The sequence below is a fragment of the Harpia harpyja genome, chromosome 3 (genome assembly GCF_026419915.1).
Source record: "Harpia harpyja isolate bHarHar1 chromosome 3, bHarHar1 primary haplotype, whole genome shotgun sequence".
NCBI lineage: Eukaryota > Metazoa > Chordata > Aves > Accipitriformes > Accipitridae > Harpia > Harpia harpyja.
Genome location: NC_068942.1, coordinates 5,343,181 through 5,369,665, shown reverse-complemented (window position 1 = coordinate 5,369,665; position 26,485 = coordinate 5,343,181). Strand labels below are relative to the sequence as shown.

The window sequence follows — 26,485 nt, the reverse complement described above, 5'->3', positions numbered from 1 at the left end:
CACTTGTTAGGGGACTGACACGTATTTTAAACTTTGACAGTGGTGTTGTCAGTGGTGCATCATTATTTCTAGTAGAGCAAGCAGTGCAGGCTAAACAACTATTTTTTACATTATTACTTCTTCAGTCATATACTTTAGGATATTTTCCTGATGAAATTGGGTATGCAAGCTGCTTGACCCATAAACTCTCTGTTTGAATGGAATTTAATCTCACAGGACCTTTATCCTGGTGAAGGCTTCTAAGCCCTTGACAATAATGAGGATAAATCATATTACTAGTTAATTCTTTATGCCACTGGTAATGTGCAGAAACCTATGTGCACGTTTCCCTTTCTTTTCCAGAGTACTACATTTCTTACAGTGGGACTCCCTCTCAACGACTCTGTTCCCATGAAGCTGTACTGTCTCCATGCCTTTAATCTAAGTGGATTTTAAAAGCCTCTTTCTCACATTTCTTTAAATTTATTTATTTATTTATTTAAATTTCCTCCTCCAAGTTATAATCAATTAGAAAATAGTTAGGCAGCTATATTTGAAGAGCTACCTTTAGGTGGAAAGGAGTTAGCTGTGTCTTTGGTCACACTTGAATGTACGTTCCCGTGACAAAAAGGGCCACATCTACTCACCCTTTGTCTGAAGGTGCAGGATGCCGTAGAATACAAAAGCTATCAAGTAAAATGACGAAAAAGAGTAGAAGCTGGAAAATGAAATTACTCCCACCAAGATGTTGCACAGTCTGACAGTAGATTTTTAACAACACAGCACTGATATGGCAGCTTTGTGAAAATACTGCATTGTTAAAAGGATATCTCTTCCTTTCACAGTGTTATCTTGCAATAGATTCATTAGTTGCAAAGCATGAATAGTGAGACATGGATACTCACTGTTTTGGAGCCATCAAAAAGAGTGTAAAAGATGTGGCATTCATATGCAGAAGTTACGATGAAAGCTTCAATTTCAATTATATTTTTTCAGATACTACCTCATCATAAATGTCAAGTTTGGTAGGTTGTTTTCAGGGCTTTTAGCTTGGGATATTTTTTTTTTTGGTCTCATGTTAAAAGACTGCTCACAACAGAACTGGTTAGGAGTCTTCTAGCAAAATACATTCTTGCTGGAAATGCCTAATTGTCAAAACACAAATGCTACGTGAAAACATCCCGTTTTCAGTATGCTCCTAAGGAAACACAAGCTGGCATTTCTCAGACCCTGACTGTTGTTTTGCCTGCTCATCCAAGAGCTTGCAGCGGCACGCGTTTTCCAATGTTTTCAGCCAGGTATGCTAGGACTGGAAGATCTCAGACACGAGAAAACATGAGTTACACAGCTCATGGATTCTGGAAGCCAGAGAACAAATCTCAGCTCTACATCCGGCAGCCCAGAACCCCAAGAAGGAGTTTTTAAGGCTTCCAGGCATCTGCCGTGGAGATAATCCTGGCAGTTGCAGTCAGCAGTTGCCAGAGTTTCCAGCAAGCATACTTTGTTTTAGAAACAACAGCTTTAGGTGTTTCATAACAGAAGCAAATGCAGGATTTCTGTTCTTGAAAGAGTGTCAGTTTCTTTCTATTTTGCATCTCAGTTTAGGAATTTTTTTCTTTTCTTTAATTACAGAACAACGGTTTGGCTTCCTAGCCAGGAACTAGTTCATAATCACAGCAAGAGAACAGCCAGGAGTTGATCTACCTACCTATGCATGGGTTTATATTCTCTTAACTATGTAATTTAGATTTCTTAATATTCTTAGTGAATGCCTGGTTAACAGGGTTTACTGACAACAGCACTGTTCTGTGCCTTGCTACTCCACATCTGGTTGTCAGCTCAAAGTATGGGGTTTGGGTTTTTGTATCGATCATTAGATGGTCATAATATTTCTTTTCTTTCTCCATTTCTCCCCCCTTTTTATTCTGTGTAACTTTTGAATCAAATCTTTTTATGTCTCTGTATCACATCTTCCTGCATAGCTTAAGTGTTAAAATGTTAAAAGATTTGTTTGCAATTTCAAAAGAGCTTTTCAGTTTGACACATTTATACTCTTTTTAAATACGTGCATGAGGTAGGTACGCAAGTAAATTTTCATTTGTATAAAAGGTGTTTGATACCAGTTGAAACTCATGTAATCACTAAGTAGAACCAATTTCAGACTGAAGTAAGAAGTTATTTAACTGACAATCCAACCAGTCGGGGAAAAAAAAGTACCACTATGTGACTGAGTTCTGCCTTTGGTCATATTGGATAGCAAATTGCCTGATGGATATTGACTACTCAAAAGACTACGTGAAATGAAAAAAGAATGTAAATGTTAACTGTAGTAAACAAATGTGTAAAATCAACCCGTTCACAGGCAGTCCCCAGAGAAAGAAAAGAGACAGTATATCTGCCTGTGTAATCTACTTCAATTGATGGTCAGACTTGCTTGCAATGAACCACTCAAGTGCTCTGACCTGCAAGTCACTGGGAAAGTCATTTACCTACCTTATAGTGAGAAGTTGTTATTTTTCACACAAAATCATGAACAAAGGTTTTAAGTCCTAGCATAGAACCTATTAGTTTCCTCTAATTTTTTATACAAAATGAAGAGGAACCACAGGACTGTAAGTTTCCAACATTGACATTTCTCTATAAGGACGATGTTACGCTGAGAGTTGGTGTTGCTTTCAGTTATTATAAAATAGTCTTTCTTAAGTGTCTTGAACAAAGAATTGTCTTTGGGGAATGAGTTGAACATGGGTAAATAAACAGGAATATACTTTGACTACTTGAAGAAGGTAATTCACATCACTGTCATGGGACCTGAATTTTCAACACCTTGCAGAATGCTGAGTCCATCATCCCCAAGTCTTCACTGCTTTCTTAGCAGGGGTAGGTAAGGGGGAGCAGTGTTTAGGGAACTAGTGAGAAATGGTTAGGGAATAGGGGGTGGGGTGTGTAATTCAGGATGCTGTTTCATTTTGCATGTAATTTGAAGTCACTGCTGTCCCATCCCACTGGTCTCTTCTGGTCCCACGTCTGCCCCCGCCTCAACAACACTCCAGACACACGAGCACTATAGGAGCCAAAGGGAGGCAACAGCATTGTACTGGTAGAACATGCAATGGTATCCTTAAGTTTAGCATAAGGCCTCCATCCATCTGTCATTTTCATTTGGAGTTAATAATTGGGTATTATTAATGTAAAGAAATGCAAAAAGCCAAGTATCGTAACAATGGGCTTTGAGCACTTGGAGACAAATAACAGTCATCTCACATTACCTTGTTTGAGTTAGTTTTGTGTTTCAATATAAGGAAAAAGTTGTTCAGAGGTCTCTTAAATATACCACAGACTACATTATGAAGTTTAATTCTTACACTCTGAAGGAAATAAATAGTGTTTTGGAAAAAGTAGTGAAGAGTCATGTGGAAGGTAAAGCTGAAGTGCTTGTAATTCCTACCCAATATGAAAGTGCAGACATATTAGTGGAAATCTTCCTGTTACTGGAAATAATTAACTCTTGAATGATAAATCTTCAACGAAACCATGTGGGTTTTAAAGGTGCTGGTGACCATAGGCTGAAAAAGGAAATCTGGGGAGAGTGGAGCAATACAAATGCATAACAACAGAGAACAAGAAAGTAGTTTGAATGAACTGCAGAAAGCAAAAAATATTGTAACAAATACTGCCCTTTATTACAAGAAAAAGTGCAGACAGAAAAACATAACAAAGGCATCCTATTAAAAGAACTGGATCTTACTGACAACATACTTTTTCTAAATGATACTCAGTGAATATGAAAACAAAGACCAAAAGGCTTAGTTTCATAATTATTTGTGGGGGGAACAAAAAATTAAATTAAAACCTCAACATTTCCCAAGTCGAGCATACTTTTGAAGACAAGGGAGTACAATGAATGTGTGGAGTTACATACCTCAGCAATAATTTGCAACCCAGAGGAGACAGCCAAAAAAAAAGTCATGAATTAGCAAAGCAGCAGCTGCATTCAAAAGCTTAAATAAGGTTGTTACTGAAAATCTACAACGATTTTCAAATTATGATTCTTCAAATTGAATGCAATTTCCACCTTAGCAAAGGCTAGAAGTTCCCCAGAGATATAGACGGAATCATCTTTGAAAGCAAATGGCAAGGGTTAAATGCAAGAACTGCATTATAAATTCGGAGATTTCTTATGGAATTGAGCAAGTCCTTGTTTCCAGAAGTGACCAGAAAAGAAGGTAGAATATTTAGGAAGTGTGTTAAGAATTATTCCTGGCCATCCACATGGTCCATAAGCCACCAGGAAGAAACATATGTAAAATGGGGAATGAATTAATTTATCTGTTTTGATTAACTAACTGGATTGAAGTGCTTACTCCAGTTGTGCCTCCTACCAGCCAAATCAATGTATGCTACAGACATACAGGGTTAAACATCCAAATTACCTTCTATTTCCTACCAAAATCAAGGAATGGGTCAACAGGCAGACCTAACATCAGTCAGAAGACATCACTTCTACGTGCTTTCAATCTGAGCAGTAGGGTATTTTATTAACTGCTAGAAAGTCTTCAAAAGGCATCTTGTTTATGGCCAAACTCCCCCTTCCCACTAAACTGGAAGCTTTCAAACCCATGATATGGGATAGAAGCTTGTCATCAGCGCTGCTGCCAAGCAACTTACCTTAATTAACTGGCGTAAACTTCTGGAGTTTTTCCTACCACCTGCATGTGTTAAGTTTAGCAAGCAAGAGTATCTGCTCTTTCAGGTGTTTAAAAGGCTCATAATTGGTCTGAAGGAGATTTAAAATAGCTTTGACTTAAAGTAATCTGGATTTTGTATCTTAAGTACAAGAGGAGAACTTGTAGGGAAAAGCTCCGGATGCAACTGGACAAACCATCCTTTTAAAAAGTTGTTAGAAATAAACAGAGAGAAAAGAAGGAATAAAAAATAATCACAAAAGAAAACTGATACTGTGCAGGTGAAATAGAAAAGGATTAAAGTCTAATTGCTGTAAAAGATAAAATGACCTTGGCAATGAAGAAGAAAGTGAAACAAACAGCAAAAAGTTCTTGTATATGAAGAGAAGAAAGTTTCGCTATGCAAAGACAGCAGAGGCCAAAATTAAACAACCTTTAGTTTGGCACCTAAACAAAATTGGGACCTTCTGTCACATTCAGTAAGGACGAGAGTTAAATATGAAGACAACGCACAATAAGTAATAGAAATGGAAATTACTACATCAGAAGTAGAAACAGAACACAATAATCTGAGTACTTTCAAGCTTGGGAAGGTAGACAGTTGGAAGAATTTTATATGAAGTAGGCAATAAACTAAAATCAGAAGTAGACACCAGGGAGGAATGATTAGGGACGTGGAGATAAAAGGAAAATTGGATAAAATGCAACCTGGTTCACAAAAGGTAAATCATCCAATTTAAACCTGATGTCTGTCTGATAATTTAACAGATTTTTGTAGACAAAAGTCAAATGATAGATCTAATCTGTAAGGCTCTTGTATGATGCAGTGTAGAAAATTATCAGTTAAGCTAAGGAACAGGATTAGCACTATAGAGACTGGAAGCTCAGTAAGAAACTGGCTAGTGAAGATAAAGGACAAGGCAGCATGCCGAGAGAGACACAGCTTTCTAGAAGGAGCTCAGTGATGGAGGTCCCAAAGAGGTGGTCTGAAGACCAGTCTTGTGTAGTGACTGTAGTAATAGCTTTGGCACCCTCAGTAGGAAGAAGGATTAAAATAATCAGGCAACAAAAACTGGATGACATTGAGGAATGCCATGAAGCACAAAGTGTGAGGTTAACGTCTGTGGCAACAGATGGGAGGAATTTGAGCAGGGTTGTGACGAAGCTGTTTCCAAATGGGTCAGTCTAGGTATTTCTAGTATTGATGGAGAAGTGCTAGTGCCATAGGACAGGACAACTTACTATGTCAGGACAGCACTTTGCTAGCTGCAGCTACAGAGATTTTTGGTCAGCTCAAGAGGGCCAAACAGAGCTTTTTCTCTTATCTGCTCCAAAGCCTTGGGTAAGCAAGTGTCCACTAGCAATGTACTGAACGTGCAAATCCTAAAAAATGTTTGCAGCATGTAACATAGCTTTGATTTCTGATGGACTGGGAGGGACTATGGTAGCTCAACACATATAAATTAATCTATAAATTCAGAGGGAGGAAAGGAGAATTATTCGAGCTAAAGACATAAGAACATACGGGCAGAAATGGAGAATGCATAAATTTGGAATAGAAATTAGGGGGACTTTTTGGCTATCACAGCAGGGAGGTTCCAGAACAGACTTCAAGTAGATTAGGGGGGAGTGGCCAAAAACCTGAATAATGCTTGCAGGAGGACAGGGCGTATTTGCCAGATGGAATATGTGGTCTGACTGCACGCGGTAATGGGGAGTTGGATTTGACAGCTTAGGACGTGCTCTCTGTTCTGATTCCCTCGTGCGTCTGTCTTGTGAGTTGACTCAGTTGAGAGCTCTTGGAGCCCCTGGAGTTTGGCCTCACGTTGCCTGCAGCAAATGCGCCAGACCACAGAGAACCCCGATGCGAAACAGCCGTATCGCGCTCCCTCCGGACAACTTACATAGTCACTCGTGGTAAGGGTAACTGCAGCTGCGTATTCCTTGTTTCTCAGGGTAGGAGTGCTCCTCGTTTGTATGGCTGAGAGAAAAGAACGCCATTCTGGAAGAACATTACTGCGGGAATATATTGTTAGATTCAGCAGAAAAATATAAACAAAGGATCCAAGATGAATCATTTATTGTAACCTTGGTTTTGAACACACTGAACACAATTAGCCTCGTATACAGTAACAGAGAATCGAGTACAGCAGACAGCTGCTACTATATTAAATACTTACACACAAAACCAGAAAGACGCATGGCGACTGACAGCTGATAGAGCAAACCAGCAAAGCATATTGAAAGGTAAAAGTGGGGAGGGGAAATTGTTTTTATTTTTATAGTTGTGCTTCTCCTTTTTGTATTAAGAACATTTAAAAGGACAATTGCTTTACCACTGTCTTGCCAAGTGATTGATATAAAATAATCAGAAATGAAGCCCCCTTATCCTACAATAAGGATGCTCACAGGAAATTAAAGCAGTGAAATATAAGTGTTTTAACGTCACACAAAAATCTCTTTTCTATGTAGATAAGATTAAAACAGATTGCAGGACTCATTCTACCTTGCACTTTTTAATTAGACAGACTGCTGGTACCGCAGGGGTACTGAACACAGGCTCATTTTTTCTCCACATCTGATGGCAGAGACAACAAAGGGAAACAGAAGAGAAAGCAGCATTCCCATCTCTCCCGGCACCCAGGAAAGGAAGATAAGCCATTTCACACAAACGTTTTGCCCCAACAGGCATGTATTTAGAAGGGACAGCCTATTATGAATTTTTTCTAATGATATCATTTGTGAAGCCTGAAACCAAGCAGATTTGTGCAAAACCAGTATTTGCCTTACAGCTGCCTACATCAACCTTGGAGATTTTCTCCAAATGCGATCAGTTTTCTCCATAAGTTTGTTTTATTCCACCAATTAATTCCAGGAAAACTATGAAGTTTCCCAAATTTTAACAGAATTTGTGGTGGCAGTTTTCTGGTAACCCGCTCCTCATTTTTCTCCCATATAGATAACCTCAGCATCTAAGAGCTTAAGACTTTCCCACTCACCACTGTCTTACCAGCTAAACTGTGCCCACCAGCAAATACCATGCAAGGACTGAAAAAGAGGGCACTGCTATATGACAGAAGGCATAGACCACTATGTTTTACCTACAGTAAAACATGCAAACACTAGAACAGGATCTTTGAGAATCAACTGGAAAATACAGAAAATGTGTCATAGATTACTTCACAATTTCTGTGCAACATTTGCAATTCAGTATAAGACAGAGTAACGGGCAGCTTTTCATCTGGGTTACAGCATATTGAGGATGCAAGCAGGCAGCAGGAATTGAGGAGTCTGGCCTTTCTCTCATGCGTGAAAGGACAGAGGCAAAACTTCCTTTGGCTTCTTTGTTTTCACCAAATGGCAATGAGGCCGACGTCAGGTTTTCACTGTTATTGAAGCAAGCTAGATGCTTCTTGCTTTGGGTTCTGGCTGGCATGAGTAACAATGATGTGTTGAGACATGCCCTGCAGCTTCATCCAGTGCAAACCTTCTTATGTGACTGCCAATGGACAGGAAAGAAAAGAAAAAAGATGTGGAGGAACTAGCTACAAATTTCGCTTTGCATCCCAGCTGAGTTCAGAGAGCAAGATAGAACCTTAAGTTATCACTTAAGACTATATCCTCACAGTTTGCCTTGGAAATAGCTGGAGGTCATTGAAGTGTGAAGATAATGCAATCCTGCTGGTAGCGGACAGACTCGCTGCCCAGAAGTTATCATTGTTACTGAAGCTGTCCAGCACCCCTTGGTGCCCTTCTCAGCAAGAGAACCAATGCTTTGGCTTGGGCATTCAATTTTCTGCAGTTGGAGAGCTGAGAAGGCATGCTAAACTGTATCTCAGTGGTTTGGGTCCCTTTAAGGATCTCTGGATTAAAGATCTGAGAGATCTGGCAGGACATATAAAGGTTCAGGTGAATGAGTTTTATCTGTTCAAACACAGTCTGGAAAACTCACAGCAGCTCTTCTGGTGTTTGCTTGCATTTGGGTTTTACAAAATACTGTGTTTCACTCTTGGTGGCTGCCCCAATTTCTGTTGATGACAAAGATGTAGCATCACCTGCCTAGAGCTTAGTTCTGCAGTCCGTTTGGAAAGATGTCTACGTATTCCTAGAAATATTCTGCACATAACTCCCACCTGGGATCAGTGATCAGCCAAAGGTCGGGTCTTTCTCTTTCACCCCTGAAGGTAGACAGCAGTAATTGAGGCTGAACCAGCAGATTGTTCTCCCGACAAAGAGCAGGGCAGACCCTGAATCCCAAACGGACAACTTCCTCGCAGGCTCGGACAAAAATAGTCAGCAATAGTTTGAGTGAGTCACCATCCCGACCTAAGACAAATTTGGCCAGGTCCTCGTGGGTCTGAGCTGAGGGATTTGCCAGAGAGCACTATGAGCTATGACTTGGGTGCTGGCTCCCGCTCCTATTAATAAAGTAATATGTCTGTGGTATCCAGCTATGCAAGTGAAAGCACCGTGTGAATTCATAGCTCTGAGAGCCCTCACCCTTCCTGGTACTGTTGCTGGCTGGAGAGTGTGTGCATCCCACAGCGCAACTTCTGCGCTTGGTCACGGTGAACTTCATTGGCTGTATTGGAGGGGAAAATAGAAAACAGTGTGAAAAGAAGCTCCGTCTCTCCATCAATTCATCAAACCGAGTGGAAATGTCTGTTTGGTATATAAAAGATAATGAGAGAAATTTGGTTTTAACTCCCTTCGTTCAGCCCGCTCAGGTACTCATGTGTGAAATTACCCAGGGGGAAAAGACATAAGTCGGTGCAGGAACTCCTATTGGCCTTAGCTTTGATGGGCTGTGCAGCGTATGCTACAAACTGAATTAGTTCGGAAAACAGAGAGATTCATCAGACTGCACAGACCCACTGATTGGAGTAAGACAGTGGTGGGAACCGCCTGTCTGGAGAGCACAGAGGGTGTCAACAGAAATAGGGGACTAACTGAATTCCTCTTGATACATACCTTTTTGTCCCTCTTCATCAGTGTGGTTCTGAGGAGATCACTTCTCTATAAGGTTTAAAATTTGAATTAATAGACCCGATTTCTTTATTCATTTTTGTTAAAATGTGGAGAATTTCTGGACGAGGTAAGGGAAAAGGTAGTTATTCCATTTCATACTTTATCACTGAATATATGAAACATGATAATTCTAAATTTTCAATTAGTCCCGTAACAAAAAAATTCCTTTTAAAGACTTAAAAAGCACAGTTGGGTTGCCACAGGCTAGGAGCTGGGCTTCATATTACCTACAAGAGATTCAGTCTACAGCTGCCGTTGCAAAATACAAATGGAACTGGAGCGCCGCAGCTCCAATAGTCTGCTCCGGCAGACTATTTCCAGTTCAATGGACCGGGTAAAAGAGAATTTGCATTTTCATAACCATCGTAATAATGGTCATGATCATTATCATGATAGCTGAGTGAAAAACCAAAATTAGCAAATCATTGAATTTCTTTGTCTGTGTGGGCTTCTCTGCAGACTCACATCTGTCTCGTTTTGTCACTTTGGATATTGTTTTGCCCTAGTGTCAGTGGTAACGTGGATGTGGACATCTGTGACGGTCAGAACTACTTGTCTGCAAATTCCCTCTGCAGCAGTCAGTCAGTCAGCGCAGCGTTTCCTCGCTGTGATACAGCCGTTCTTCTATGCCCCTTCTTCGTGCTTTCCCTTCTAAAGTCATAATCTGTGTACTGAAGAATGACTCGCTCTCTCCAGACCTGGGCATGAATGTACTGCCTTCTGAACAGTTTTTCTTTCTTTTTTTCTTCTACTGTTACTGTCTTATCACTATTCAAGAGGATGAAATCAGCTGCACTGTTTACTCCCCATCCAGAAGTTTCTTTTGCGCCTACCTTTTGAAGTGGATTACTTTAATGCGTAAGAATTTCAAGTGGAAATAGTAGACGTGGTTTAGCCATAATGGTTTAAGGATATATGAAAACAAGTTTTGCACGGAGAGATAATAGAAGTAGAGAATAAGAACTAGTGGGGAGTAAATTTTGAAAGGCTTAATAGTTCATGCTGGATCTTTAAAAATCTTAAGTTTTCCGATGCTTTTATGTGCATCTTCTGTACTTTAGAAATCTTGTGATACTTGACTTACTCCCCAAATGCGTAATTTTGATACACTTGGAACAAAAGTACTGTATATAAACTAAATTTCAAATGGGTTTTGTAAACTTCATCCACAATTGTATGTAGCACTGTTGTAAGGTATTTTATTTTAAAAAAAACCAAACAACACTGCAGATATGTTTGGGTTCTCTTTTTTTTTAATGTAAAAGTCTTTGTGCATGGATGACAAAGACTGATTTCACCATTTATTTTCTGTGGTCAGCTAGACCTTACTGCTGCTGCAGTGGTTTTCTGGCAGGGTTCTGGAGTAGCACATATCGGACCGAGGAGTAAGACCCCTGCTTCTGCAGCTAAAGCCATCAGATGTCATTAGCTCTTCTGCTAAGCCTGGCTGGGGGAATGCATTCAAGTACTGGGTCCCTAAGGAATGTCTCTTAAATAAATACCAGAAACATCCACTCATCCAGAATCAGTGTGGCTTTTGATGGACTGAGCAAATCTTGTTATACATGTTATCTTGTTACATTTGTCTAGGTTTTGCTTTGTATGTTTAGCTTCACTGAAAATTAATGGTAGTTTACTGTAAGCTATTTTCACCACAGGTTCTCAAAAACATCTAGAGAAGACACATGTTTTACATTTTCCTAATTTTTTAATGTTTTGAAGTCACAGAATTACAGAATCATAGAATGGTTTGGGTTGGAAGGGACACCTTCCACTAGACCAGGTTGCTCAAAGCCCCATCCAACCTGGCCTTGAACACTGCCAGGGATGGGGCAGCCACAACTTCTCTGGGCAACCTGGTCCAGTGCCTCACCACCCTCACAGTGAAGAACTTCTTCCTTACATCTAACCTAAATCTGCCCTCTTTCAGTTTAAAGCCATTACCCTTTGTCCTATCACTACATGCCCTTGTAAAAAGTCCCTCTCTGGCTTTCTTGTAGCCCCCCTTTAGGTACTGGAAGGCTGCTATAAGGTGTCCCCAGAGCCTTCTCTCCTCCAGGCTGAACAACCCAGCTCTCTCAGCCTGTCTTCATAAGAGGGGTGCTCCAGCCCTCTGATCATCTTTGTGGCCCTCCTCTGGACTTGCTCCAACATGTCCATGTCCTTGCATGTTCCATATTGAATACTTACAGTTGGGGAAGCATTTATAGACACCCACATGTCAGAGCGGAGCAGCCATGGTGAGATCTGTAGGGCTGATTTAGCTGTTTAATTTGACTGCTCAGTAAGTTTTGGCAGATGCCTTTCATGTCAGTGACGAAATCTGAAATGTCGTTGTAACTAAGACACTTAGTTTTTCTCTGTAAAGGAGGTGTCTGCCTTCTCCGCAGAGGATGATATCCCTATTTCCCATTTTTATTCTGTAAACCCATCTTTATTCAGTAACCAAGTGTTACTGTCTCTTAAATGCGTAAGAAACTGAGGGCCATCTAAAATCATTTTGATTCAGAAAAGAAATTCATAGGCTGAAAATCAGTCCCAGGTCTCGAGAGTGTTAGATCATTGATTTAATCACAAAGTCATCTGGTATCTCAATAAACTACATGATAAGCAAGCTTATATACATATGTACCTATATGTGTAGATACAAAATCTATAGTAAAATTATTTAATGATATAGAAACATGAGTTATTTTTTTGGTTGCTTACTCTAGGGTGTGTGACACCCATTAGCTAATCTGAGCTAAACAATTTCTGACCATGTTACTCTTTGAGCAGCGTACAGTTATCTTGTTTAGCATGGAGTGAAGTGGGATTTGGAGAGACGTACAAATCTGGATATTTTAAAAATATTTTTCTTAGAGGAAATATGTTTCTGTAGAAACTGAGAGAGAAGTCAGAAAAATGAAGCACAAAATCATTCTCAAGCAGCTTTTTAGACCCAGAGAGGAATTACACGCTTCCTGAGGGCCTGCAGTTTGGTACTGCAATTGTGTAGAGGGTAGCAATGAAAAATTACCTTCTTTCACTTCATTTCTTAGGAATAGCTCTTTCTGCTGGTTTTGAATGTGTCTCTCTTGCTGTCTATTAATAGTGAATCTCAGCATATGAGGTTTGCAGGTTGAGATAAAAAAACTCCAAACCCTACGTGTAGACGTTGCAGTAGAGTGTACCTGGAAATCCTATCTTCAATAAAATACAAAGATTTCAGCTAGAGTCTGAGGAACACAGTACAGTGAACAACAGATTTTGTATTTGATGAACTAAATCTGCATCCTCCCATCACACTGCTGGATTCAGTGCTGTTTTAATCGGAGGAAAATACCCATTGATTTCAAGGGACTTTGGGTCAATATGACAGAGTATTGACAAAACCCAGAGATTTCTCATACACCTACAGTATATATTCCCATATTAACCTTACTAACAACCCTTCTACTTCAGTGCTGCAGAGAGCCACTGCAGAAAACAATTCAGCCTGAACCTTAACTTGTTTCTAAGGAAGGTAAAGTTGGAATTGTTATAGGGCTGTCAGGATCCAGGTCTCTTTGCACTAGCTGTGCATAGATACCAAAGACAAATGATTCACAGGCCTTTGTTTAGGTTTCCACCAGCTTCATCCAAACCCTTTCTCCCAGGCTGGAGAGCTGCCACTGGGGGACATACTGCCGTGGAGAGAATATTATCGAGCAAAAGAGCCCACTGGCAGGAAGCCCCTGAGAGAGGAACGAGAGCTGTGGCCGGGAGGAGGGGGATATGGTAGAGCTGGAGCCACGAGCTAAAATGAAAGTGAATTGGTTTTGGCTGGAGCAAGAAAAAGGGCACATTTAGCTGCTGGAAGACCCACAGATTCCTCACAGCAGGACACAAGGCAATCACAAATCTGGCTGGCACTCTGGTTATACAGTGGAGCAAGCCAGCTGGCTGTCCGGGGTGAGAAATTCAGGCATAAGGTGGGAAGGAGGGACAGTGGGAAGCTAGGGAGCTAGTTCCCAGCTTGGGAAACTAGATTCATTTGGCTCCTGAGTTTCGCTTCAGCTTAGTCAAGTCCACTGCTGCCAAGTGGTACCCAAGTTCACATGCGAAGCGGGGGGGAAGTGCTGAGAGCAAAATTGAACTGAAAATGGGGGAAAAAGTCAGTTGGAAAATGCTTTGAAACGATTGACTGGGATTTGATTGCCACATGGGGGAGACCTAAGCCTAAACAGTCCTTTCAGAGCTTTGGCACATGGGAGGAATCCTTCAGCAGTCGCAGGGTGAGAGGCTTGACACTGTCTTTGCGGCGGGTGGGACAGCTGGATGATTACATCAAATCATACTGCCAGATGACACGTGAAGACCTGGTGACACTCCTGGGAAAAAGCAATTAACAGCTGATGAAAAGCAGAACTCTTCCTACCCTGTAATCCTGCTGACACACTTTAAACTTTCCCCATTATGGTCCTTTCCCTCTAAAACCTGCATACTAGCTGTGGGAAACAAAAACACATACAGATATATCACCATGGGTCATATGTCCAAAGCTTTCAAAGATACTGTGCATTCTGTAAAAAAGCCAAATGCTTCCTCAGGCGGGAAGTTGGATGCAGGTTTTGTAGGTTTATTAAATGGCAACGAATTAACATAGCTACAAAGTTAGCTTAAGTAAAATTTGCTTTCTCCACAATGATTATTTCTTTAAATATAAAAGGCAGAATTGCTAAAAAGCTTCCAAGATAATATAGTCCAGTCTATCCATTTTGTGCTGTGCTAAAGTGATCCAGAGGAAACAAATTGGGCATCTGTCAAAGCATAGTCAGGATTAAAAAAACATGTAAAATAGTGAAGTACCTCATGAAGAGCAGCTAATAACAGGTTGCAGCCAGTTGTTGGTGTTCAAGTACGGATCCCTGACAGTTGCAGAATACAGGCACTTTTTAAAGTCCCACTGAATACAAATCGGTTCTATATCCCCACCAACAAGTTGGCTCTGCAATTCATCCTTCATGGCTTCTCACATACAGCATGCAAAAAGCAATTATTTGTAGTCTAGGATTGGGAAACAAGTCATACGGGCTTAAAGCCATCTTTGTGTCTCCCGTAGGAGGAACCCAGTATCTAAAGCTGATAGCCAGTGGTCTATGCTTTTGAAACCCTGCTTTTGCCTTTACCTTTATCTACAAGGACTAACGGATTGCCAAAAAGGCTATTTGTGTTGTATTTTTAGTCCAGGCACACTGAGTTTGGCTATGTCAGAAAATTCAGGCTGACCTTTGATCTAGAGGAGCTGTGTGCCAAAATATGGGTACTTGAGCTTTCAGTTAACTGCCCTCCATACGTATGTTCAAACTCCTTGAGGTCAACCCAGAGCATGTGTCACAGCTGAAGTTCATCCTATCCAAACTCCCATTAAATCTTTTAGTGTCTGCTTTCTGTTTACAAGCAAAGGAAGTTGCAGGTGGGCTTTTTAAGTGCCTTTATTAAAATATTTTTTTTTAAATATATGTGTTTTAAATGCATATTTAAATGTTTATTTAATTATATTTTTGTATTACTAACAGCATGTCATACTTCACAGACGTGTGGTTTAGCTGTAATTAACTGCAGATTTGTCCACTATCTGTCAGACAACTGTAGATGAGAGTACCCCACACTGGAGCTAGAGAAACTTGGACTCAGAGGAGTGGTTGGCTTGTCTAAAAGCACAACAAAATCAGCTTTGGATCTGTGACCAGAGCCCAGCTTTCCCAAGTCCCACCTGATCAACACTTAATATGCCTGGGCCATGGGAAGGCACTGGTTGGCTGTTGGTTGTGGAAGACAGGGGAGTTAATGGGAGCAAATCAGCTTTCAAAGAGACATTCCCATAAAAAGTCGACATCCCAGTGATAGGAGGTCTGTTCTGGGCGGTGCGTGCCGAAACAAGGATCTGTGCCTACCTGTGTCTGTGGGTCTTCATGAGCTCAGGATAACGGGTGCTGTGTCTAATGACTCTACTCTTATTTCTGCTTAGTTTTCAGGACTTTACTTGTTGTCATTCTTCACTATTCTTGTTGGGCTGGTGCTCTACTCCTCCACGTCCACCTACGTAGCCCAGGATCCTCGGGTGTACAAGCAGTTTCGAAACCCTTCAGGACCCGTTGTAGACCTGCCAGCCACCGGCCAGCTGGAGCCTTCAGTAACATACACCAGCCTGGGGCAGGAGACAGAAGAGGAGCCTCACGTTAGAGTTGCTTAAACCCAGGGCTGTTGATCACCTGCTGATGATTCAGTGGAGCTCGTATATCCATTATCTCTGTATTGTACATAGAGAAAGGTATTTACCAGGTGCAGTTACACTGGTGAGCTGCAAGGTAGCAAATAAGGAAAGCTCATAAAAATACAAACTACTCGTTCCAGGGTGTTCATTGCAAGGAGATGCCAGTCCCTCGTTTATGATATGAGCAGCATGTTTGCAATACAAACTGCTGTATATGAATCAGTTAATGTCAAACTACCTTCGAAAGATATTCAATATCTAAGCTGAAATTACAAAAAGAAATTCATAGAAGGGTGTTATTGCACCCACTGAGTGATATTATGCCTAAGCCACACCAGTTGTGGAAAAGCCACCTTTTTACAGCAAATACACTTGTGCAGTCACTGTTAATTTCTCTCTAAGATTTGTTTGTTTGCACAAAATAGATGGGTTACTCGTGGTAGCAACACCCTGACACATTTTTGCTAGCACCTTGGATTTCGTGAGGGAAAGACAATGAATTCATCTGTGCTATCTGTCTAGTTGCCCTTTCTAGGTAATCTGTTCCATGAATCCAGAGAAGGGACAACTTACAATATCCGTCTCTATTCTAGGAATAGGTATAAGGCGAGCATTTTAGCCTTTCTATATTTGCAGCAGTGAAGTACTCAAGCATTGACCTCTCTATGATCCATGGCAGATTTCCTAGCGGCTGAGGTTCTGCATCAGGTGACAGGGAGTTAGTTTCTCTGTAGTCGTGACTTAACACAGATTTCTTACTTTTTAAATTTTAATCTGTAAAAAGGAAAACGCATTTTCTAGTTTCATATGTATTGTACCTCTCCATGGTAAGATGGCATGTCATGTGGATCAGGGCACTTATTTTAGATACTCAGTGCATCGAGGGCACCTTCTGCTGTTCCAGTTTGCTTAGTCTCCTGTGGTTCATTATGCTAACAATAGCTATTTAGAAATGCGTCAGTTTTTCCCCAAAACCCACAAATTGTAAAAATCAGGAAGATTAAGTGAGGAATTCATGAGCAGAAAGACTGGACCATCTGCTGGTGTTGCTGCAGTAGCATAAAGGCATTCATATCAGCAGGGTGCAGGCAATTATTTTTCATTAACTACAAAACTAGCAGAAGAATTCAGCAGTTTTCTTACATTCCTGGGGATATGTGAAAATAGTAAGAGTGTGCTCCACAACTGTACTTCTGCTCCAGGAGCCTTATCAGAATGGGGAAAATCTTAGTCACCACCATGAAAAATCCATCTCTGCCTGTATGTTTGCTCTTCTGAGAGCCCAATAAGAGGAAATCATTATTTCAACATCCATCATCTATTTTTAATTTAAGGAAGGAGAGATGATCTTACGTCTGACACATAGGAGAGGGATCCGGGAGAGCTTGGTTTTATTCACGGATCTGCCACATCTCTGTGTGATCCTTGGGCATGACTTAACCTTCTGTGTGGCTGAGTTTCCCAATATGTATATATGGGAACAATGATATTTTACCTACCTCACAGGGGTGCTATGGGACCAAGTTATTTTAAAATGCTTCAGGCTCTTCAGAAGGAAGGAGTTTACGAAGTACACAATAGTGCTGTAAAAGTGTGTATACATTCGTTGTATTTGAAAATGGAGTTTATGGCAGGGTTGATGAATATTTTGCTTGTGGGCATAGAAGATGAATTTGATTTGAATGTTATTCTGCTGAAGAAGTCTGTCTCAAGCGAAAATGTAGGGCTTCATGTTTGAAAAATACAACTTACCTATTTCTATTTTAAAAAGCAAAAAAAAAAATCAATCTGTACTCTGGAGATTAGAAAGGCCACACAGTTCAACCAAGCAGGATGAATTTCTGCTGAGGTAACATTCATCTTTTATAGTCCTGTTCTGCTTTAATATAGAAGGGACTTCCCTGAAGCAGACTGGGAGAAGTATGTACGCATAATATACGTGAAGTGGCAAATGCCAAAACGCTATTGAACAGCAGAAGTATGTTGTATCTTATTCTTGCCGTGGATGAGGAGAAAAGGCGATTTCTGTCCCACCGTGTTTAGGCTGTCTGCCACGATCCTGCTGCAGCTGAGGGAAGGGTCTGCAGTATTGCCAAACCATGCCCAAAACCAGCCCCAAAACTTCGGTTAAAATGGCTTGGTTTTGAACTCATAACAAATGTATGACTTTTTTTCCCCTGCCTTCTGTTTATTTAATCATTTTAGCACTCATGTTTCCAAGCTTTTTCTCTTAAACCATTGAGGATTAAAAAAAAAATAAATAAAGATTCCTACAGAGAAACAGAGTCCGTATTCTGGGGATATTAAGGAAAGTCTAAATCCTACAGGATTCAAAGAAAACAAAATTAAAAGCCACACAAGAAGGATTACCTGATACTTCAGGATAAGGTCTGTGGGGTGGAAGTCCAGGTGGGAAGCGCATGGTCGGGTGAAGCCCTCGTGCCCAGGGGCCAGCAAGCATCCTCGGGTCAAGCCCTGGGAGACCTTCGACTGGAGGTGGGTTTCGTACTTTCCCCAGGAGCAGGGGCTCTGGTTGCAACCACCACGGCTCCCTCAGGTATCCAGAGGCACACTGGTGGGCACCTGTCATCTCAGTCTTTTTTGCTACCTTTTATACCAATTAAATACCTTTCTCTGAACATTAGTCCCCGTGTTGGTCTGAGAACCTTGAGGATTGCGTGCGTGTGTGTTTGTTTCATGTTTACAATTCCTTCCTTTTGCATAATTGTTTTGGTTAATTTCATTTTTAGTATTTATTTTTAAGCCAAATGTTTGTAGTCCTTCTGCCTCCCCCTCCTCATTTTTCTGACACTAACTTGTAGATGTTTGTTAGAGTCTTCTCAGAAACAGCTGGGCAGGAGGCATCTCCCGGCCAGGTCCCTGGGCTGGGAGTTCCTACTTACAAGGCTTTGCGACCCACGGGTGGCTGAGAGGTGCCGTCTGAAGCAATTTTTATAGGCTATTTTAAAAGGCTCAGTTGTACGGGAGTAAGTTATGAATGTTTCGGCGTGCACTCTGCGCCCAGCCACCATCCCCTGCGTTACTCGCGCAGGAGGAGTTTGATGGGCAAAGTGGGGCTGCTTCGCCGTCCGTGTCTCCCATTAAACAAGGTGGATACTTGGATTAGCACCAGTGTGCTAGTGCTGGATGGACCTCAAAGGAAAACAGTAGTATAGCTTTAAAGTAACTGTTGACTGAAAACCTGAGGTCTAGTAAAGGAAAACATTACTTCTACCTGCTTGTTTTCTGCAGTTTGAGACCTCAGTACGCACCAGCAAAGGTTCAGCTATCTAACGGCAGCTACTCTCTGTGTTGCGTAGGACATCTCTAGCTCTGTATAGCTCCTTGCCTGAACAAACTGAAAGTAACTGAAAGTCTGTTACACTGCTGGCCCTGAGCAGCCCTTAGCAAGACTGATGTCATGTTCTGCTACTGGATGAAAACCTTCACTGGGAGACAGACCTTGTCTTTGTTCCAGCTATAAAGTTTCAAAACACACAACGATAGACCAAGCAATTGAAAATTTTACACCACTGTGTCATAAGAAGAAGTTTCAATGTATAGCGTAGAGATTGCTAACTTGTGCTATTAACATTTTGACAAGCGTGTAGTATCGTTTTCTTTCCTTTTTTTAAAAACCATTTAGTATTCCTGAGCTAGCTACAAATATAAATTTTACCCCATGGGTAGGATTTTATCGTTAAATGCCATAATGAAGCACACTAATCTTGACACCGCAGATGGAAGTACGAACCAAAACCAAAACCAAGCAAACAAAATCCCAACCCCAAATCCTGCATCGAAAAGCTGAACAAACCTTTCTCCATTTTGATATTTGCATGCACCTATATGGACTGGCTGTGGCAATGTAATGCCTGTATAATGTTTTCAAATAAAAAAAAAATAAATGCTTTATGAAAGCGGGGTCATTAGTTTCCTTGCCTCTTTCCTTTCTGCTTTCTTAGCCTAAAATGATTTTTCTACAGTGTAAATCTTGATTATAGGACATAATTTTTCGCTGTGCTGAGGACTTCTTTCCCCTGTGAGGTGATTAACCTACAACTCTTTCCAAGGTGTCTAAGCATAGGTGCCATTAGACACTCCCCGGTATCTTGGCTGGCCCCCAGGTGCTGCTCCAGAAGGATAAGGGGTCTCTTGTGCACCTTCTGTCCTAACCTGCCGTTCCCCAATGGCTAGCTCAGGTATCCTGCTATTCGTTGCCCTCATTTGGACACAGCAGCATTCCCCCACTGCCTTCCAGAAATGATTAATCAATCTAGAATTAATCTGGGGCAACACACGTGTATGATGTTGAAGGGCTTATCTGGCAGAGGTTACTGAGTGTCCGCGGCTGCCTTGCCCAGCCCTCTCTCCCGGCAGCTCTGCCCTGTGCTGCAGCACTATTCCCAGCAGGGTCCTGAAACAGGACAAGAAAGGATGGAGACAAAAATTAGACATCAGGGGAAAAAGGAGTGTCAGGAGGAGCAGAATTGGGGAAAGAAAAAAATGAGGTTTTGGCTTGTTTAAAGTCCACATGGGAAGAAAGGAAAGGAAGATCCTGAGTGTGGGAGAGCAAGGGATTTTGTGAACATGTATTCACCTCTAAGAGTGCCAACATATGCATCTGTCCATCTCTCTTTGCCTGATGTCTCTGCAGGAAACTTCACATCAGTATTTCTCACATGCTTCATTGCTGAGAGTAAAAAATGAGAATGGAGACTGGTGAGCTCATTTCCAGCCTCTCCCTGCACCATAACCACATGGAGGCCCAGACATTACAAAGCCAGCAGTGCTGCGCCAATGTGCTGGTTTATGTCTGATTTTCCAGTGTGAATGTTTCCTAAGTTATCAAGAGCTCCAGAAACTGAGGTAGTGTGCATGGCTGTGTCATGCTAACTGTTGCTTTGTTATTTTCCTCCAAATCTGCTCAAGAGTCTCTCTGGCATTACAAAAATCTCCTTTTATTGCCTGGGTGCTTGAGTCATATGAATAGTAATTGCTTGGAATGACTCTAAAAATAGATCACAAATAGGCATTAATGGATCTTTCTGTGCTTAAATCAAACATGTTTCAACACTGAAGGACATTCAGTCAGCTTAAACCTACCAGTCTCCCTTCGGTTTTGTTTATTTAGAACTAGTTCTCCAAAATACTACAAATCCAAAGCTGAATGCTTAACAGCAATATGCTATGGCACGCAAATAAGGAAGCAATGCTTTTTACAGTTATAAAAGTTGTTTTGTTAAATCTGCTCTGCAATTTAAGACAAAAAAAATATGCCAAACCTTTGCGAATGGGAACACCTCTGCTTGTGCAGCCACAGACCGGTTCCCTCAGCATTTGCAAAGCGGGTACCAAATGCGAACAACACAGCAGTGGTGATGACATTGGAGTAAGAGCATTGGCCATGTCATCCTCCTCATGCAGTTTGAACTGCAGGGTCATGGACTGCGGTACTTGTTAATAAAAATTTCTGCTATATGGAGGATGCTTATTCCATAGGGCTGGGATCACTAATCAGTGATTAGTCGCAGACTGGCTGTGAGCCACCAACAGGAGACAATAACCCACAAATTAACCACAAAAAGCCAGTTGTAACCCTCAGACATTGTAACTTGCATTGCAGTTGTTATTTCAGTTTTAGTAAAAGGCCCACAATGTTTCTTCAGGCCGCATCGCTGCCTGGGTGGCATGGAGCAGCCTCCACAGCCTTGGCAAACACCATGGGTGCCCCGTGGTCCCATGAGGTCGCTCCGCTGGGTGCAGGGAGGAACGACTGCGCTGCCTCTCACCGGCATTTCCCGCGGCTCAGGGGAGCCCTCGCTACCACTGCTACCGTGCAGCAACGAGGCAGAGGAAAAAAACGTGGCTCAAAGTAAATCTTGAGGCTCGAAGTGAAAAGTCAGTACTTTGTGCAGTCCTTTCTGTTGTAAAAGCATACATTTGCTATTATTTGGGGGCATTTTTTTTCTTATCCTAGAAGTTCCATTTTTAAGTGAAAATGATGTGCTGAGTTCCTCTGGTATTCATGAGGTCAGAATTTGCCCCTTTATGGATAGTCTAATGTTGCAGAACCTCTTTAAGAATACAGATATTGTCAATCCTATATACTATACAAATAGTTGTAAATTGAGACTAAGTGAAGCTGATTTTATTGGATTTATAAATTTTATTCTACTTAGATGCTGATTTATAACCTTGAGCTATAGTTGACTTTTTTGTGACTCCTTATTATGTACAATGCCCTCAGGCAATTGCCTTGTGCTACCCTGATCTTAATAATGCATTATTAATTCCTTGCTGCCAAATACATTATTTATACTAACTATTGCATTTTATTCCCCATCTCTTGATAGCAGTGGACTCATCCAATTTTAAGATAACTGCGAAGCTGTCAGTATGAAATCTTCCCCTCCTTCCCATGTGAAATATGTACATGCTTGTGAAGAGCAAAGTAATGGATTTACCATGGATAAATAAAGGACTTTTTTTATCCAAGACCTGACCAAAGCAGAGATAGATAATGAACATGTGCTGAGTTTACATGATCACTGAGCACTGAAATGCTAAGTGATTCAACTACCACGCTAGAGACACTTTGCATACAGAATAGTGACTCTGATAGTTGGTAGGCTTGGATTTTTACAGGTGCAGAATGGCTGCGAGCCCATAGATCAACGCTATGTGAGGTCATGCATATTTAACTTCACGCTGCCTATAGTAGCCAGCATCACAGAAGCTTGGCTTTTTGCCAGATCCATAGCAAACTAGCAATCAGCGTTTGCATGTTCTTAAAATGACTACTTGCCTAAATGAACTTCCTAAGTGAGAAGGGGGCAGGGAACGGACTAATCACGACAATAATCTGAAGCGTCTCATTATGTGACTCCCTGTGAGCTTTGGCTTGAATTATCTAATGTAGTTCTTGGCATTAAACAGATTTGCAGATGCTAAATAGGTCACACACGTATGCAACCACTGGAGTGGACTTCATAAGTCTTTATGTCCCCATACTTCCTCTGTGAGCCTTCACTTTAATTAAAGGGAAAACAGAGTACCCACAAAACAGGTTGATAACTTTATTCATTTAAAACTGTTGCAGCTCAGATCATCCACGCTTCAGCCTCCATTCAGCAGAATTCATTTAATAACCAAGTTGATGAGGAACATTAGTGCTGCAGGACGTGCTTTGACGTTGCACCCTCGGAGCGCACCACCTCCTGCGGCAGGGCGTACTGCGGCACTGCAAGTGGGCCACGCTGCCCAGCAAAGCATTTGAAAAACACCCAAATTTTAGTCTTGGGCTTTAATACAACATACAACAAAAGGAAACAGGGTTTTAAAGTGAAACAGCTATGTATTGAAGGAAAAGAAGAGGATAGCACCTAGCTCCCTAGTACCTGTGCTCTGTTACGCAGTTTGTCTGACAATCTTTTTTCCCCAAGTCATCATCTGCCAACCTCCACGTGGCCAAGACAACTGCTAAGCTCATCTTCTCTGCCCTTTTGCTCTGTTAGTCATGCTACCTTCTGAAAGCCTGACCTAAATGAATTTATTTACATCTTCAAGACCCTTAGCTGTCCTGCCTCTCCCTCCCAGTCTGCCCCCCGTAGCGTGGGTCCTCTGCCTGCTCGCTGACCTCTCGGACAAACATCTGGCTGCTTTGTTGCTTGTGTAGGCCAGCAAAATGGGCTTCTGGCCTCGACATGGAGGGGGCAACTGGTTGCAGAATGTTTGAACAGGAGCTTCTTGCAGTATCTGTATGAATGTCAGATTCCACCCTGCTCCATTGCAATGGGAGGTATTAAAAAGTAATTTTGTAAAATTTAAAATGCCCCCCATTATTCTACTATATGATATTCAGCCAATGGTATGCCAATATAGTATGCTACCACAGTCGTGAGAGATTTGAAAACCAATGTGCTTTTGCCTGCCATTTGACTTACAGGGAAGGTGAAAACTTGCTTGCTAAAGCTGTCTCTGACTTTGAAACTGAGGGGTGGCTGGAGGAGAATGAACTATAGGTATCCTTGAAGTCATTGGCTCTAACAAGTCAGTAACAAAAGAAGTCATATTATTTCAGGCTGTGAAGTGACATTTGGACTGAGCGTAACCCACATCACCCCTTCCTGATGGAAAAGACAAACATAAAAAGCAAATGCCTCTCCAGCTTTTAATTACTTAAATTATTTACAGAGATGGCATTGGCAGTCCATTCACATACAGAGACTGGCTGCTTCTGCCCAAGTCTTCCCTCCTGCAGCTTGTGTTTTCCTCTCCAGCCTCTCTGCAGCTGGTCACACCAAGAAAAGGCTGAATTCCATTTAAAAAGAATAAGAAAAGAGAAAAAAAAAGGGGGGGTGGCAGGGTTTATCCAAGGTATAACTGTGATAGCTCACAGCTTCTCTTTCTCCTTGTACAAATGACTCCTTTGAGCTACGTTTGGTGCAGACACGAACTGTGGCTGAGCTGGCATTTGTTACCACAGGCTGGGAGCAGGACTCTGAATACTCAGCCCCCAAACCTAAACTTCACTTCTACTGCAGACCTCAGTTCGTGAGAGAGCATGGAGGGACAGACCCAGCTGAGGTCTTTTTATTTCCCCTGGGTGCGGGAGGGAAGGATGTGTGCTCAAAGATGGCATGAGAAAGCTTGTGCTGCTACAGCTAATTGAGTTCAAATATTGTGGCTAGATATTGGGCCGTGCTTAGCAGAGCCAGCAGTCTGGCACCTTCCACAGGTTTACTTTAATTGATTTAATTAATTAATTTAATTAATTAATTTAATTATCATTGTAAGCTGCTGGGCTAAAGTAATTGCAGCAGCTGCACTAGCAAGGGCTTGTCTCCGCTACTGTGGAAGGGGAAACACCACTGCCAGCTACAGCACAGGTATTTTATTATGGTAAGGGAATACTGATGGACTTTGCCCTGAGTGTGCATCACAAAGTATGAGGGAAAAGCTACATGTTCATTAAAAAAATACCATAGCGCTCCCATTTTTAACTTGTGCATTTTCCTTGTGAGTTTGCCATGCTTTTTGCCCACATATGGCACCAAGAGATCTTTTCCACATCAATGTTTGAGACTTAAAGCAAAATGCAGAATCAAAAAGGCCAAAAATAAAAAAAAAAAAAGCTTTGGCAGCCCAAGAGACTTTCAGTCACATGATATTCAGTCCTGCACCTCACTCACATAGTAAACGTTCCAGGCAAGAAGGCATCTGCGAGGCCAGGTCCAGACTCCTGCAGCCCCCTGTGATGGTGAGGGAGAAGGCTCGCCGTCGTGAAAGGTAAAGCCATGGTGGTGGGGAAGAGAGGAAACTGGTGATAATGGGCAGAGAGAGAGAGAGAGGGTCTCTTGGGATGGAAAAGGGTTGGAGAAGGAACGTGAATTGTGAAGGAAAGAAAGGTCGGGAGCAGAGGGGCTGTGGTCTGGGGGATATTTAGGAGACTGGAGAGGGGTAGGAGAGGGGTTCATGGCCCTGCCTGCTGCCCAGATGCTGCAAAATCCGAGGCTCTAGCTCTCCCCTCCATCAGCAGTGAGGGTGGGGGAAACGTGCTCTGCCCTCGCCCCTGCCAGAGGAGCATCTGCCCTTTGCTGCAGGCAGCCAGCTGTGACTTCTCTTGATTTTATAAAGCAACAGGTCTCTTCCACGCTGCAATGCCATTTCTGTTAACTCCTACTAACACTAGAAAGTTGGAACTTCTACTCTTAGCTGTTCCTGCCGACTTTTCATGGTGCTCTGGCATTGCCTGCCTTCCCACGCAGCAGCGCTTTGCCTGGGGGCTCCCATTTCCATACTTCCCATACCTCCCTCCGAAATCACGGTGGAAATAGAAAGGAGCTGCATTTGTGGGTGGCTCCTCCTTAGAAGCTGTATCTTGCAGTGCTCGTGTTGGATGTGTGCGTACCTAAAACAAAACACTGCCAAAGCCAACAAACAACCCCTCCCAGCTACTCAAGATAGAAGAAAAATTTCTCAAACAAGAATGGTACTGTGGAAGGGGACTTTATTCTTGTTGTCAGACAAGGTATTCTTGTTGCCTTGCTTTTGGGGTTTTTTTCCTACCAATGGCCCCCACCCCAAAGTGACCTTTAAAAACATATGTCAACGTATGAGGGGACATTGTTGCTGTGTTGGATGTTTGTATTCTGGGGAGGTGTCCTCTTTATGAACATGAGAGGTGGTCAGTATGACTGAGCAGAGGGAAAATAACCCACCCTAGTTTGTTTTTCTGTGTTTCACTGTGTTGATACTGGCTGTCTTCTGTCTGTTCTTTGCACAAGCTGAATGCCAATTGCTAAGTGTATATATTTGAGGTGCTGTAAGAGGAGCGCCTGGAGTTTGCTACTGACACTTTAATCTGATGAGAAGTGCCAGGCACTTTCTGTTGGTTATTTCAAAATATTTTGTTTGGAAGAATTTTAAGACTTATAAAGTAACTCATTCTTGTTATATCAACATTTCTGGACAAAAGCAACTCCCAGATCTTATGCTCAACATTTCCTCTCCTGCTTGCCTCCCACTTGGCTTGCAACAGAGCTAGGAAATA

At 41.8% G+C, this 26,485-nt stretch overlaps 1 protein-coding gene across 1 annotated transcript in view; it reads left to right on the top strand.

Moving 5' to 3' along the window:
- The window catches only part of SLC35F1 (solute carrier family 35 member F1), a 256,649-nt gene extending 236,794 nt beyond the window's left edge, over positions 1-19,855 (top strand). Inside the window, exon 8 of the mRNA XM_052781230.1 lies at positions 15,685-19,855. Coding sequence (XP_052637190.1) covers positions 15,685-15,909 — 225 coding nt within the window. The 3' untranslated portion in view covers positions 15,910-19,855. The remainder of the gene's footprint in view (positions 1-15,684) is intronic.
- The last annotated feature ends 6,630 nt before the right edge of the window (positions 19,856-26,485 follow it).